General features: G+C 35.5%; 1 protein-coding gene across 2 annotated transcripts in view; it reads left to right on the forward strand.

Annotated features, from left to right (window-relative positions):
- The window catches only part of MON2 (MON2 homolog, regulator of endosome-to-Golgi trafficking), a 74,603-nt gene that overhangs the window by 37,171 nt on the left and 23,589 nt on the right, over positions 1-13,843 (forward strand). For both annotated transcript variants that reach the window (XM_074571643.1, XM_074571668.1), the window contains exons 14-25: positions 20-201; positions 1,455-1,567; positions 2,089-2,193; positions 2,448-2,528; positions 2,616-2,689; positions 2,768-2,858; positions 4,179-4,280; positions 6,509-6,619; positions 7,417-7,592; positions 10,858-11,020; positions 11,547-11,840; positions 12,590-12,788. In XM_074571643.1, the coding sequence (XP_074427744.1) occupies positions 20-201; positions 1,455-1,567; positions 2,089-2,193; positions 2,448-2,528; positions 2,616-2,689; positions 2,768-2,858; positions 4,179-4,280; positions 6,509-6,619; positions 7,417-7,592; positions 10,858-11,020; positions 11,547-11,840; positions 12,590-12,788 (1,691 nt within the window). The remainder of the gene's footprint in view (positions 1-19; positions 202-1,454; positions 1,568-2,088; positions 2,194-2,447; positions 2,529-2,615; positions 2,690-2,767; positions 2,859-4,178; positions 4,281-6,508; positions 6,620-7,416; positions 7,593-10,857; positions 11,021-11,546; positions 11,841-12,589; positions 12,789-13,843) is intronic.

The raw sequence follows: 13,843 nt of genomic DNA on the forward strand, positions 1-13,843 counted from the left end.
ATGATGTGTACTCTTTCAGCACTGATGAAGCTGCCACTGAAAATATTCTAAAAGCAGAACTGACCATGGCTGCACTTTGTGGACGGCTGGGTCTTGTAACATCAAGAGATGCCTTTATCACTGCCATTTGCAAAGGATCCTTGCCTCCTCACTATGCCCTTACTGTATTAAACAGCACAACTGCAGCTCTGTCCAGCAAATGTAAGTATATAGGTTTTCCTTCATTGTGTTTCCATGTATTGTCCTCTAAACTCAAATTTTCTTAGGAGGCAATTGCAAAGGTATGCAACTGTAGTATTTGGCTATACTAAATTATGTTAGAATCCTCAGACAGGATCTAGACCGCCTGCTTTCCAGGACTGGTTAGTCTTGCAGCATCTGCTGGGTATCATTCTGATCAACCTAACACTTCCCAAATGCTTAGCATATGTCAGAAGTTCATATTCTAAGGAGATCTGTCTGTCATCCTAAAGATCTGTTAGGATATGTAATTAAGTCATTCACATTCTGAAAAGGTCTCTGGCAACTCAGATACTTAAGAGTTGGCTAGAACATGCTGCATTTGTGGTGTACTACAGTGTTTTCTACAGTTGCCTAGTGATGGTAGTACTTACTGTGTAAATGGAGGATCTCAGGTTCTGGTCTCTGTTCAGCTTACAAGAAGCTGAATCAATGCTTCCCACATCCTGAGAGAATGTTGTAATTCATGGGATATGCCAGTTGAGGATGTGCTCTGTTTCTCATTTTGAAAATGAATTATTACATACCGAGAAATGCAACTGCCTGAAGAATATGCAGATGGATCTAACATTAGACCTCTTAGTATAAAACAAAAATACCTTAGTATTTTTACTTAGAACAACAACCAGCACATTTACTCCAGCCTAGAAGCTAAGTGTATTATTAGATTGTAAGTCTGTGAAGCAGTACACATGACTGAACTACATGGATCTCTATGGAAATGAAGCAGTGAATTTAAGTTCTTTTACATAGGTTAGTCTTCTTTTTAGAGGTGAGTCATAAAATGGGTGTCCTGAAGTCCTGTATTGGGAAAACATCATGACATAGCATTTATGACACCTTCATTTTCTGAGTGCACTAGTACAATGGTAGCACACAGTGATACCATTTACGCAGAATTCCCGTAAATACCTGAGTTGAGACATAGCCTAATGCTTGTATCTTAGCACAAATATTTCAGTTTTGACATAAAATGTATTAACGTATTGCAAGCAATATCTAATAGTTAGTGAGAAAGAGTAATTACTAGCTCCTTTAACTCCATAAGGCAATGACAAAATAATCTAAATATAACTAAAGGTTTCAAAGTGAGCTACCTTAAAGCTAATACTGTGGAAAAAATTCTCTGGAGCGTGTTTGTCAGAAGGTAGATGTTACTACATGTAAGTACTGGATTTTAAATTTAGATTTTTTTCTTTTCAATTTTCCTCTAGCATATTCCATTCAGGGACAGAATGTTCAAATGATCAGTCCCTCAAGTGAGTCTCATCAGCAAGTTGTAGCAGTAGGGCAACCCTTAGCTCTTCAGCCACAGGGAACAGTAATGGTAAGTACAACTTGTGAGTGATGTCATCCTGCTTAACTGCTTCTTTCTGCATCTCTATGTCTCTCAAAAATAGCTAACAGAAAACCATTATTTGTAAGAATGCTGTTTATCTGAAATGTTATCCTAAGCTTTTAATTTGGAACAGCTCTGGACAGCAAAGTTCTCTAACAGTAAACAGTCTCTTGTTTTTTATCTGACTCTTAGCTCAGCATGATTTTTTTTTTAAGATAGACTCTGATTTTATGGAGAAGATGCACTTAGAGCTGGAGTACTTGAATTTGTGTCTTTGATAATAATGTGAAACTGAGAGGAGAGGACAGTGATCAAAACAAATTCAACCCCAGCAAGATAAGACTGAGAAAAGGAGAGATACTGAACTACTTCTCTAAAAAGGATACAGTGCAAGCAAAATGTAATCTTTAAACTATGTAGTTAAAAATTGCAAGTTTCCTAGAAACACTGTTATTATAGAATAATAAAAATTGTGTTGTCATTTCTTTGGTTTTGTTTGTTCATTTTAGCTGACTTCAAAAAATATACAGTGTATGAGGACATTACTCAACTTAGCTCACTGCCATGGAGCCGTTCTTGGTACATCATGGCAACTTGTCCTGGCTACTCTTCAGGTATAATAGGAAACGTTTATTCCTTGCTTTTATGCCTTGCTTTTTTGTCATAATTTGGTTTTGAGTTTTTATGTGAGCGATAGAAGAAGCTTTGATTGTACTCATGGTGTACTTTGAATTGCCTTGAGTAAAAACTGTAGCATTTCATTTGAATTCTGTTTGGCTGGAAGGCTGTCAGCTAGCTTGAGTACAATGTTGGCTTCCTCGCTGCCTGAAAAGGCTTTTCTGCTGAAAATTATAATTTTGTATTTCAGCATCTTGTGTGGATTCTGGGACTGAAGCCTGGCGTTGGGGGTGCATTAAAACCTGGAAGAGCTGTAGAAGGGCCCAGCACTGTAAGCGTGATTTTTCATTTTACAGTTAATGATTATGCAGAATTTTCTATTGCAATCTATAAGACACATTTCTGTTTCTTTTTCAAGGTTCTGACTACAGCAGTTATGACTGATCTGCCAGTTATATCCAACATACTTTCAAGGCTTTTTGAAAGCTCACAGTAAGAAACCTTATCTTATAATTAAAATAATGTGTGTATCTCAGACTTGGCAGTGTTTTGATAGCTGTTATTTTTCAGGTACCTTGATGACGTGTCTTTACATCACTTAATAAATGCCCTTTGCTCCTTGTCTCTGGAAGCCATGGATATGGCCTATGGAAACAATAAGGTATAAAACGAATTTTTTATTTTCTTTTTAGATGTTTTTGTGAAACGGGCAGAAGACTTGTACGTTTATTCTTTAAGCTGTTTCTAATATTGAGACAGTAATACATTTGATACTCCAGAGTAAAAAATAAATTATGAACCAGAGAATGTCTTGTTTATAATGGTTCATATGGTTACTAAATTCTCTGAACGTTCTCATTGTGTTTCTGCTATGTGGTTCTTTTTAACTGAGGAATGTCACGTGTTTCCATTAATCAGATTATGGGTGGATAAAACTTTTAACAACCCTTGAAATTTCAGAGGTTAGGGATTCCAAATAGCGCAGTATGTTCTGTGAGGTGCTCATTTTCATTTCAGTTTTCTTTTGTAATATACTTGAGAAAAAGCCTGACAATTTAGATATTAAAAACAACCCTGATAGTTCATATTTACTTGGGAAAATGATGGTATTCATGTCAGCCTCAGTAAACAACCTTTAGCCCAGAAAGGTTAAAGACCCTGTGATTGAATAAGATTGAGTATATATTCTAGTCATAATCTAATCCCAGAGGAGAGTTTCTGAAAGTTTTTCCTTGATCTATTACACTGGAGATAATCATGACAGAAAATACGTTTTATAATATTTGACAATGACAGCAACAGAGAATGAATTAAAATAAGCAAAGTTTGTGTTTAAAATCAGTTGAAAATGAGAATAAAAAATCAGCAGAAATGGGAACAGAGAATAATTCCCGCACAAGTAATTTTTGGTTATATGTTGATTTTTAAAAAAAAATTTAAGAGGTTTACACAAATATTTGCACATGTATTTGATGAATGGGAAATTTATCATATTCTTGCAGGGCATTTATGAAGCTGATGGAAGCTAAAGTGTAAGGGGATTCCAAATGAAATATTGTATGTTGTTTGTTCATGTATAATTTTAATTTTAACAGTTGTGATGGGGAAAAAGGCTATTTTGCTAGTAAAATATATTATAAAACTGGTTGAGGGGAGGGCTACATAAAAATGAGGGTTTTGAATAGAATGTCTGTGTTCTGGTTATTGTCAAACTTGGAAAAAATAGATGAAAAATGATGAAAGTAGTATTCCTCATGGTATGCTGTTGCTACCCCCTTGTGGCTTCTCATGAAGTACTGCAGATGCTGTGGAAACTTCCCAGCCACGCTACCTAAGCTGTTGTGACAGTGTTCACAGCCTAGGAAACACAGTACTTCAACAAGATTAGTTGTACTTTAATTTATAAATTATAATGTAGAAAAAGGCTCTGACATTACCTGAGTTACCTCAAAGTCATGTGTTCAAATTCCATTTCATTAAGGAGCCATCACTTTTTGCTGTTGCTAAATTACTGGAAACAGGACTAGTTAACATGCACAGGATTGAGATTCTTTGGAGACCTCTGACCGGTCATCTTCTGGAGGTAACTAATTGCTTTTATCAGTTGTACTAGTGCTTAATTTGTATTAATAAAGATCTTGTGGAAATGCATTTTTAAAGTGCAATTTTAAAAAAAAATTAAGTTGTATTTACATGTTTTGGTTTATGCACTCTGTTTTTTCAACTTGAATGCATCACACTTTGAATTTAGAGTCGAATTTATATATTTAAATTCTAGTATTTTAATGTCTTGTTCACTTTGTCTTCATGGTGCTGTCAGTCTTTATACATTTTAAACATGACAATGTTTAAAATTACCAATTTATTATAATTCATGTTTGTGTTATAATTAAGGTAACACAAACAGGTTTCACTTTGGATTCACACAGCACAAATATACTTAGGAAGATTTTAAGATACATCTTTGTGTCATTGCCTGATAGATTGAAGTCATTAGATTTACTGATAAAGGGTTTGTTTGTTTGTTTTAAAAATGTTTAAGTTAACGTTTTGAGTGGTCTCTTTAAGAGAATACTGTACAAATATGAAAATAGGTGTCATAATCCTATTTAAATTTCTTAAGTATTTTAACTTCAACGTGAAAAATATGCTCCATCGAGGAAAAAATGCTTAAATTTTGAATTTGAAAGTACAAACAGGTGACGGAATGCAATTGTAAAGTTTTAATTCACTAAACAGATATGTAGAAGAGTGACATGCAAAACCAGGGTTCTATTTAAAGTGTGTAAAGGAGAAAGCTTTTCATCCTCGTTTTCCAAGAAATATGAGACACCTCCTTAGGACCAGTGCATTATTTCAAACAGTATTAAGCATTGTCTACCTCTAACCTTTTTTATGGAGATCATCTTCACATAATCTTTTATCAAGGAGAAGAAATTTGGATACTTAGGGGTTTAAAGGCTTAAAGCACAGGCATCTCTTTCTCTTGTCTTCTTTCCCCCTCCAAGACGATAAGGTGCACCATCCATATCTTGAGATTCTGTTTTTTCATCTAGTAAGCAGTCTGTTTCAGTCTGTTATCCGTTGTGGGCGTTTGCCACTGTTTTGTGTGAAATACACAGTCTATTTCAATTTCTTTTAAAGTACTGCTTTATTTCCTTTTAAATCTAAGTCGTCGAGGTACAATGAGGAAGGAGAAAACACCAGCTGCAAATTCAGTTAAACACAACCTGAGGGAAGAATTTGTTCCCTGTCTCTGGAACTGATTATCTGGTCAGATTCAGAGCATCATGAAGTAGTTCAAATTCTCTCTTTTTGTATATAAGGTAACAAAAATAAAAGAGAGAGTAGCTGTTTCTTGTCTGGATTTTTTAACATTAAATCCTCCTTTTCAGTTGGGCTGGTGGCTGATAAGGGAACAGTCCACCAACCAAAACAATCAGCATTCCTTATGATCCTGCTGTGGACATTGATTCTGGATTCTCACGCCATCTGAGCTAGGGCTGGAAGGGTGGGTGGAAATAATTATGTAGAGGTCAACCAAACTGTAGACTTACATTATTTGGTTGAGGGTAATGTATCAGATATAGGAGTACGTGTCATACTAGGTTTCTGCAATGGATTTGCACAATGTTTTTAATTTTTCTGTTCAAAAAAAGCAATTAGCAAAGCTATTCGGTTTAGATAGTCAGGAGACAAAGAGAAATGAAGACATGCATTTGAAACAAGCTTGAAGTAGTGTTCGCTATTGTTTTGTCAAGTTTTTGAAATAATGGAGTGTAAGGCTTATTTTACATTCACTATGTAGTTACTTTTTGTATTTGAGAATATAGAAGAGCAGACACTTTCTGTGTTGGCTACTGTCATGCTTCCTTACTCGATTATGTTAAGCAGTATGTGAAAGATGAAACTTTGAATTTTAGAGTAGCTTAAGGCTAAGTTAAACCTGAGAGTTTCAAGCATTCATTGAAGAGTTGTTTGGTGCTTTTTAATCAATCGTTATCTGAATTAGCAGTTAGTATATTCCTTTTGGAAAATGTATTGGCTTGAACTGCTGTGGTTTTCATTATGTTTCCTTCTCTGTCTTTCACTGCTTCCTATTGCTTCCTTATTCAGAAGGTATGTCTGTACAAAAGATAAAAATTTTTGCACTGTTAAACCTAATTTTGTCATCTAGAGATTAATTGTATTGTTGTAAAAATATTATTGTGTGTAAATTATAATTAAAATGTCCGTTTTTTTATGTACTACATATATTCAAATCTTGGTTAAATATAAGTGACTTTAAGCAAATCATTGCTGTGTTTTCAGGTCTGTCAGCATCCAAACTCCAGAATGAGGGAATGGGGAGCAGAAGCTTTAACTTCTCTCATTAAAGCAGGACTGACATTCAGCCACGATCCTCCATTATCTCAAAATCAGGTAAAGTAAGTTTAAGAGCAACTGCTTTCTTCCTTTTCTGGAACTTAAAATGAACATGAAATTGAAATTTTCCCTAGAGGAAGTTTTCTGCAGTTCAATGAATAGGAGGCATTCATGAAGCAACTTTACTATTGAGTTTATAAAGCCTACAGCTGTAACATTCAGATGCACCTATTGAGAGTCACCTCGTGCATTCTAATGAACTACCCTCCTTCATTTTTCAAATGCATAACAAAGAGCGGGGATGGTTGCATATTATGTCCATTTATTAGAAAACATTATGGATCACCCTTGTGAGTGCAAAACAATTCCAGAATGTTTAGAAGTATATATGCGATGTGGTGGCAGGTAAAAAATAAATTGCCTCACCTTCTAAATCACTATTCAGTTCATTATTAATAAAACATTCAAGTATTTTTACTGAGGTTCAATGGATGGTTTTGTCAAGGTCTCTTTAGTAGAAAGCTGATTCTAGACCTGCTGGATGAATGTAAAGTTGCATGACGGTTTTTATGCAGCTGTGACAGCATGCTGTAGTTAGTTACTTCCTGAGAGACCTGGAGAACGGGGAGGGGGCGGGGGGGAAGAAAAAAATGTAGATTTCCTGGTGAAATCCTTTATAAACATTTTTTTAGAAAGGCCACTCTGACACTGAATTTGAGCATTTAATGACTGAGTTTTGAATTCATTTAATTAATCTTCAGTTGGTACTGTATGTTTTCACTTATTATACATAAAAATAATAAAGGATCAGTTAAATTTTAGCATCCTTAATATGCTTTATTGTTTATTTTTAGAGACTGCAGTTGCTTTTATTGAATCCACTAAAGGAACTGTCAAACATCAGTCATCCTGATATCAGGATCAAGCAGTTGGAGTGTGTGCTACAGATTTTGCAAAGTCAGGGTGACAGCTTAGGACCTGGTTGGCCATTGGTGCTTGGAGTCATGGGGGCAATCCGAAGTGATCAGGGGTAAGTGGTGGAAATAAAATTTTAAAATCATGTAAGATAAGAACAGTAGAAAGAATTTTGCTTTTATTTTCCTACTTTAATAACCACTTCGGTAATAGCCATTATTTTCATGGTCATTTTTAGCTTATGAACAATTTTACTCAACAAAAATTACAGTTTTTCTGTAGTACTCTTTTGTTTTACCGAATTAATCTTTCAGAAGACCAGAGTATTGTTCCATTCTGCCCTCTCCTGTGGTCAGCGTGCAGTACACACTGAGGAGTACTCCTTGTGCCAATTCATTTGATCTTAACCATTTGCTGGACATCTCTCTGGTGCCTGCAGATAATTCTGTATGATTTAGCTGATGCGCTTAGTTCCTCTGTTTTTTCTTTTTCTTCTTGAATCTTTGTATAGTCTCTGCTGTGTGTCATCTTCTGAATGTGATCTCTTTTTGTTGAAGCCTTCCTCTCTAAATGGCTGCTGGTAGTACAAGGATGGAAGATGATTTACTTGCTGTGGGTGAATCCCTTGACTAACTAACACAGCTGACTCTGTTGCCAGCAGAGGATGGATGTTGCTGGACTGGTCCTCTTGCCCACAGGGGAAAGTGAGAGGTGAAGTTGCAAGGACTTTTTTTGAAATGAGCAGTGAAATGGACATCTGGCCCTGGAGCTGTAAGCACCAAGAACTATACCCGCAAATTTAGACCATATTATTCCTTCTTCAGTGCTAGTCAGGGCTAGCACCAGGATAGGTCAGCAAATAACTCTGGTATCAGAAGAATTCACCTTAGCATAGTCTCCTTTTGTCCCACCTTAGCTTCTGTCTTCTGACCATATGAAGACCTCCTAAAGCCCCTTCAAATGCTTGATCAAGGATTTTGCTTTTGTACCAGTGTTGCTTGCTCTGGTAATGGTACTCACCAAAATCCCCAAGGATGTTGGCGTTCTTGGCTGTCAACATCCTCTTTTCGGTAACCTTCCTCTGGTACCTGCTTTTTCCACACTTAGTGCAGTATGTTCTGTGGTTCCTGCATGCCTTTTGATTTTCACTGTAGTTGTTTACGGGTGAGAACCAACACAGATTCCTTCTCAAGACAGTTTCAGATTGTTTTACTTCTCGAGACAGTTTCAAATCGTTTTACTTCTCAAACCTATACCTCACTGGCAGATATTTCAAGATGTTGCTAAGATCTTGTGTTAAATGTTAGTCTCCTCCTACAAAGCATATAGAATCTACTTTTCTTCAACTATATAGCACTGTTTGCCCACATCATATCAACTACAGCAGGAATAAAAATGAAGCAAGCCTCCATTTCCTCGGGAAACAACAGAATTTCTTGTCTCTCTCACAGCTGTGAGAACAAGATGCAGGCGCTATTACCATACTTTATAAACTTATTGACCATGAGACTTTCTTCACAAGTGTCTTCCCTTTGGTCAGTGACTATCCTGTATTCCAGGACAGAAACCCATTTGCCTTCCAGAAGAGCTTCTTGCCAGGCTGCTATAAATACAGAAGATGCTATTTTGAGAGCCAGTGATACTTTGGTCACTTCTTGATCGCACGGCACTAGCCTGCCAAACAAAAGAAAGTCTTCTCAATGGGATGCCCCTGTTTATTTTAAGGATAGATAAAGCCCTATATGATGTCAAGTTTTCCAGCTAAGCTTAAGTTTATTGCATTTATATTTAGCTTTTTGCTTGCCACCTATAACATTATGGACAACTTTACATTTTGAAGAAGTGTATTGCTGTTGCCACTTTCATGAAGGACTTTGAAACCTTTCTCCAAATGCATAGTAATGTGGGACATTAATTGGGAAATGAACTGTTTTGAATTTGTTTAGCAGTCTTGCTTTTGAAGATTAGGAAGAACGGTTACTTTCTCATTAACTCAGCTCTGCAAAGTGAGTAGTGTAACTATACTTTCATTTCCTGCCTCTTTCCCTTTTCTCTTAGAATCCTTGAAGGTCACATACCTCTGGCACTCTGTAGTGGAGAGGGAACCGCAGCAGTTTGGGGTGTGTTTCACTTTATAGACTATTGTAATGAATATGGGGGAAAGCAGTGTGTGAGCATTTTGTCCATGAGTATAGCAATGGGAAATCCTTTGATCTTACGTGGTAGGATGGATGTTTCTCTGCAGTATGCATCATGTCAGAGAATTACTTGTTATACCATTACAGTCCATGTGAGGTTTCTTGTGCGTTCCTCTGGCTTCCATATCATGTTGGCTGTTATGACACGGTGGAAATGACCCACCTATGATTTTCATTTTGAATTAATTGAAAAAATTACTATTTTATTTAGGATTCTGAAATATGTAATTGACATATCTGTATACTGAACTTTTTCCCGGGATATATATTCTGAAAGACACTAAGTTTCTGTATTACAAACCTTTGGAATTCTTTCTTTTGTACAGTAGACATTAAGCATTAAACAAACAAAAAAAAACTATAATGAAATTTAAATGCAGCTTCCCTGTTTTTTATTATCTCAACTCTACCTATCCTTTTGAATCCTTCATTTTGTCTCTCACTAAACAAGGTTTTAATTATAGATGACCTTGCTGCTTCTGAGAGCTCCTTCTCACAAACCTTTTCTATACTACATTTTTATTTTGTTTATATTCAGAATTTAATTATGAAGGCAAAGTATTTATTAAAGATCTACGTAATGGCAGATATTTTGAAAAGATTTCGTCTAACATAATATCGTATCGAAGCAAGTGAGACTACCATTATGTTAGCATGCATCTTTCGTAATAAATAAAAATACGTTTTCCGTGCCTGTTTGGCATACTTTAATTTGTAACTGCTGGTACAAGAACAGCTTACTTTTTGGAAGATAATTATGCTCAAACATAAGCTTGCTTTGTGCGTTGTGGCTTAATTAGAATGGTTTTAATTAGAATGTTTTAGCTGATGCATTTGAACTAACAAGGCCTAGAACTGTAGAACAGAGAAGTGGACTTTACTGTATAAAACTAGCTGAGGACCACTGGAGATTCTAAACTTCATCTTCACTAGCTAGTTAACATGGACTAAATACTTTATCAGAATTTGAAGCTTCAACTTAATGTTACACCTCAAAAAACCCTCTAGTTGAAAGGTTTTAAAATATTGCAAATTCATCTCAAAAACATTAAATGGGTTTTTTAGCCTTTTTTTTAATAATGCTGTCTCCTGAGGTATTGTATTCAAAACATTTGTGTGCTCTTGAAGAAATTTGAAATGAGAGTGTGTGTGTGTGTTTTGTTTTTGTTTTGTTTTTTTAAGAGAGTCCTTAATACGGACTGCATTCCAGTGTCTTCAGTTGGTTGTGACAGACTTTCTTCCAACAATGCCATGTACTTGTCTACAGATAGTTGTTGAAGTTGCAGGAAGCTTTGGACTTCACAATCAAGAGCTAAATATTAGCTTAACTTCAATTGGTTTGTTGGTGAGTTTTATATTAAGCTACAGTGATGCTGCTTCTGGCTTTCATTTTCTTTTCTTTCTTTTTTTTTTTCCTTTAATGAAAACTAATCTGTAGTCAGTTCTACAAATGAAAGCCAAAACTTATTTTTCTGAGTTCTTACTGAACTCCCATGCTGTCATTTGGAATCATCTGTAAATTGAGTGAGCACAATTTATCTTTAATCTGCATGACGCCAGGGTTAGTTAAAGAAATTGTATTGTGTTGTAGCCATGTTCATCAGTTTTTATTTTTATTGTATTTTTAATATGATGTTTCCCTTTGTAGTGCTTCTGATATAACTGAGGCCTAAAAGCTAAGGCTAAGAAAAATACTTTTTGCACCTTGCAGTATTTTTGTGCTGATCTTCTATCAGTGTAGGGAAATTAATATCTTCATGTACTTCACAAAATACTTTTAAATGTGAAAATGAGAGAAAACTTATTTCATGATCATCAAGAACATTATAGTATTTTTATTGTACATCAGCATATGTCTTTTTATTTTGTAGTGGAATATTTCGGATTATTTCTTCCAAAGAGGTGAAATAATTGAAAAGGAGCTAAACAAAGAAGAAGCAGTGTTGCAGAAGCAGGCGGAAGAGAAGGGAGTGATGCTCAATAGACCTTTTCATCCTGCACCACCGTTTGACTGCCTTTGGTTATGTCTGTATGCCAAACTTGGAGAACTGTGTGTGGATCCCCGGCCTGCAGTTAGAAAGAGCGCTGGGCAGACATTGTTTTCTACTATTGGTGCTCATGGAACTTTGTTGCAACATTCAACGTGGCACACAGTGATATGGAAGGTATGATGTGTAAGCTTCCACTGAAGGCTTTTTAAATTGCATTCACATTTTAATAACCATTGACAATGCTATTTTAATATCAATTAGCTAGTTTATTAAGACTTTTTAAAGATAACAGAAGTCTGATTTCTTGGGGGTGGTTTTTTACACATTTTCTTCTCTGGCCCTTAAAGTCTCTTATGAAATGTAACTATTGTATCTTGATCATTTCTTTCCTACTCAGCAGCTGGATAAAACAGCTGTTCCCTTCCTACAAGGATGAATTGACACTTTTTTTTTTTGTGTGAAAATATGGAGATATTTGAGGGTCATGTGGTTGGATTGATCTGATATTAGATTGAGCTTTGCTTTGCGCTCTGTTTTTTCTCTCTCCTTTGAGAGGATCTGTCAGATGCCTTGTTCTAGATCACAGTTATGCTGGTTGTGCCTTATAGAAAAATCAGTCTGTAGTTGAGTCTGCCTGCTGTACCTGTGAAGTATTGGAGATCCACTGGTTTTAGCCTTCTGTTAGCGCTAACATTGCTATCAGTGGTTTTGATCATGCCGTTTCTAACCCTTCTCAAGTGAACATCAGTTGGCTGATTCTTACTTTTAGCTGTTGCAGAGACTTTTTAGAGTAAGGGAATTCTGAAGGTGACAGAAAGAATGACGTAAAAGTTACTGGTTTTATTGTTTTACCATGAATACAACTATGTTGTTTGAAAAGTTGCTTTTTTTTTTTTTTTTTCCTCTTTTTCTGACTATTACAGGTTTTATTTCACCTGTTAGATAGGGTTCGAGAATCTTCTACCACAGCTGACAAAGAGAAGATTGAATCAGGAGGAGGCAACATTCTCATCCATCATTCGAGGGATACAGCTGAGAAACAGTGGGCAGAGACATGGGTATTAACACTGGCTGGAGTTGCAAGAATATTTAACACCAGAAGATACTTACTGCAGCCTTTAGGTAAAACCTATAGTTATTGAAAGATCCAGTAATAAACTTTCTGCTTTTGTATATTTTTTAGCTAAAGTACTGGGCAAGAATCTTAATCTTAACTTAAAAGTGTGTTCTGTTGTGCCTTACCTCAAATGTGATGAAAATTATGGAGTTTTTAATTCATGCTCCTTAGAGCCAAAAATTGTAAGTACCATTTAATCTTCTGTATCACAGTACTTGAGATTAAATCTTGCTAGTCACAGTTCTGGGTGCCAAATAGCTTTAATTTATAGTAGCCTGATAACAATAATAATTTTTCCGTTCTTTTGGTTGTCAGAACGTATTTCTCGTCTTGATTTTCTAAGGTTATGCAGCACTTGCCTAGAACTCTTCCATGGCATCAGTGTGTTGAGTTTAACAGTGCTCTTATAAAATAAAGAAAACTCACTTGTAAAGTCAGTGAAGTATTGAACATTTACATTGTTTGATTGTATGTAGTAATATTTTACAATATGGTCAGGTCAGGTAAATGACCTGATGTTTAATTCCTACAAGGAGAAAGTGGGGGAAAAAAAAAAGGGAATGTATAGCTTGCAAAGAATATTCCCCATTACATTAATATACTCTCACCATCCCATAGTATGCAATTAATATATGTAACTAGCAATAAGTTGTATTTTATTTCATTTTGGTTATTTGTCATACAGATATCAACATATTCATAGCTATCAAGAGTATTGGTCATTTGCAGAAATGTAGTAGATTTTAAAATATATTAAACTTTTAAAACTGAATTAAAAATTCAGACATTTCAGGGCTGCTTTAAGTATTCGAACCCTGTAATTAGTAACATAGAAAACTGAAGGTTAAGGCTAAATTTAGTGAAAAAATCAAACTCCAATAATGAAATCTTTCTCCACAGTACAATTATCAGAGCATTTTAAAATTAATTCTTTGTATATGCATTGCATGACCATTGCATGGTCAGATGCATTGCATTTGACCCTCAATTCCTTGTGTGTGCTTAACACTTATGAAATCCACAGGCGTCTGGTATGTATAAGAACAAATCTGTTTCACTA

The sequence above is a fragment of the Larus michahellis genome, chromosome 1 (genome assembly GCF_964199755.1).
Source record: "Larus michahellis chromosome 1, bLarMic1.1, whole genome shotgun sequence".
Taxonomy (NCBI): Eukaryota; Metazoa; Chordata; class Aves; order Charadriiformes; family Laridae; genus Larus; species Larus michahellis.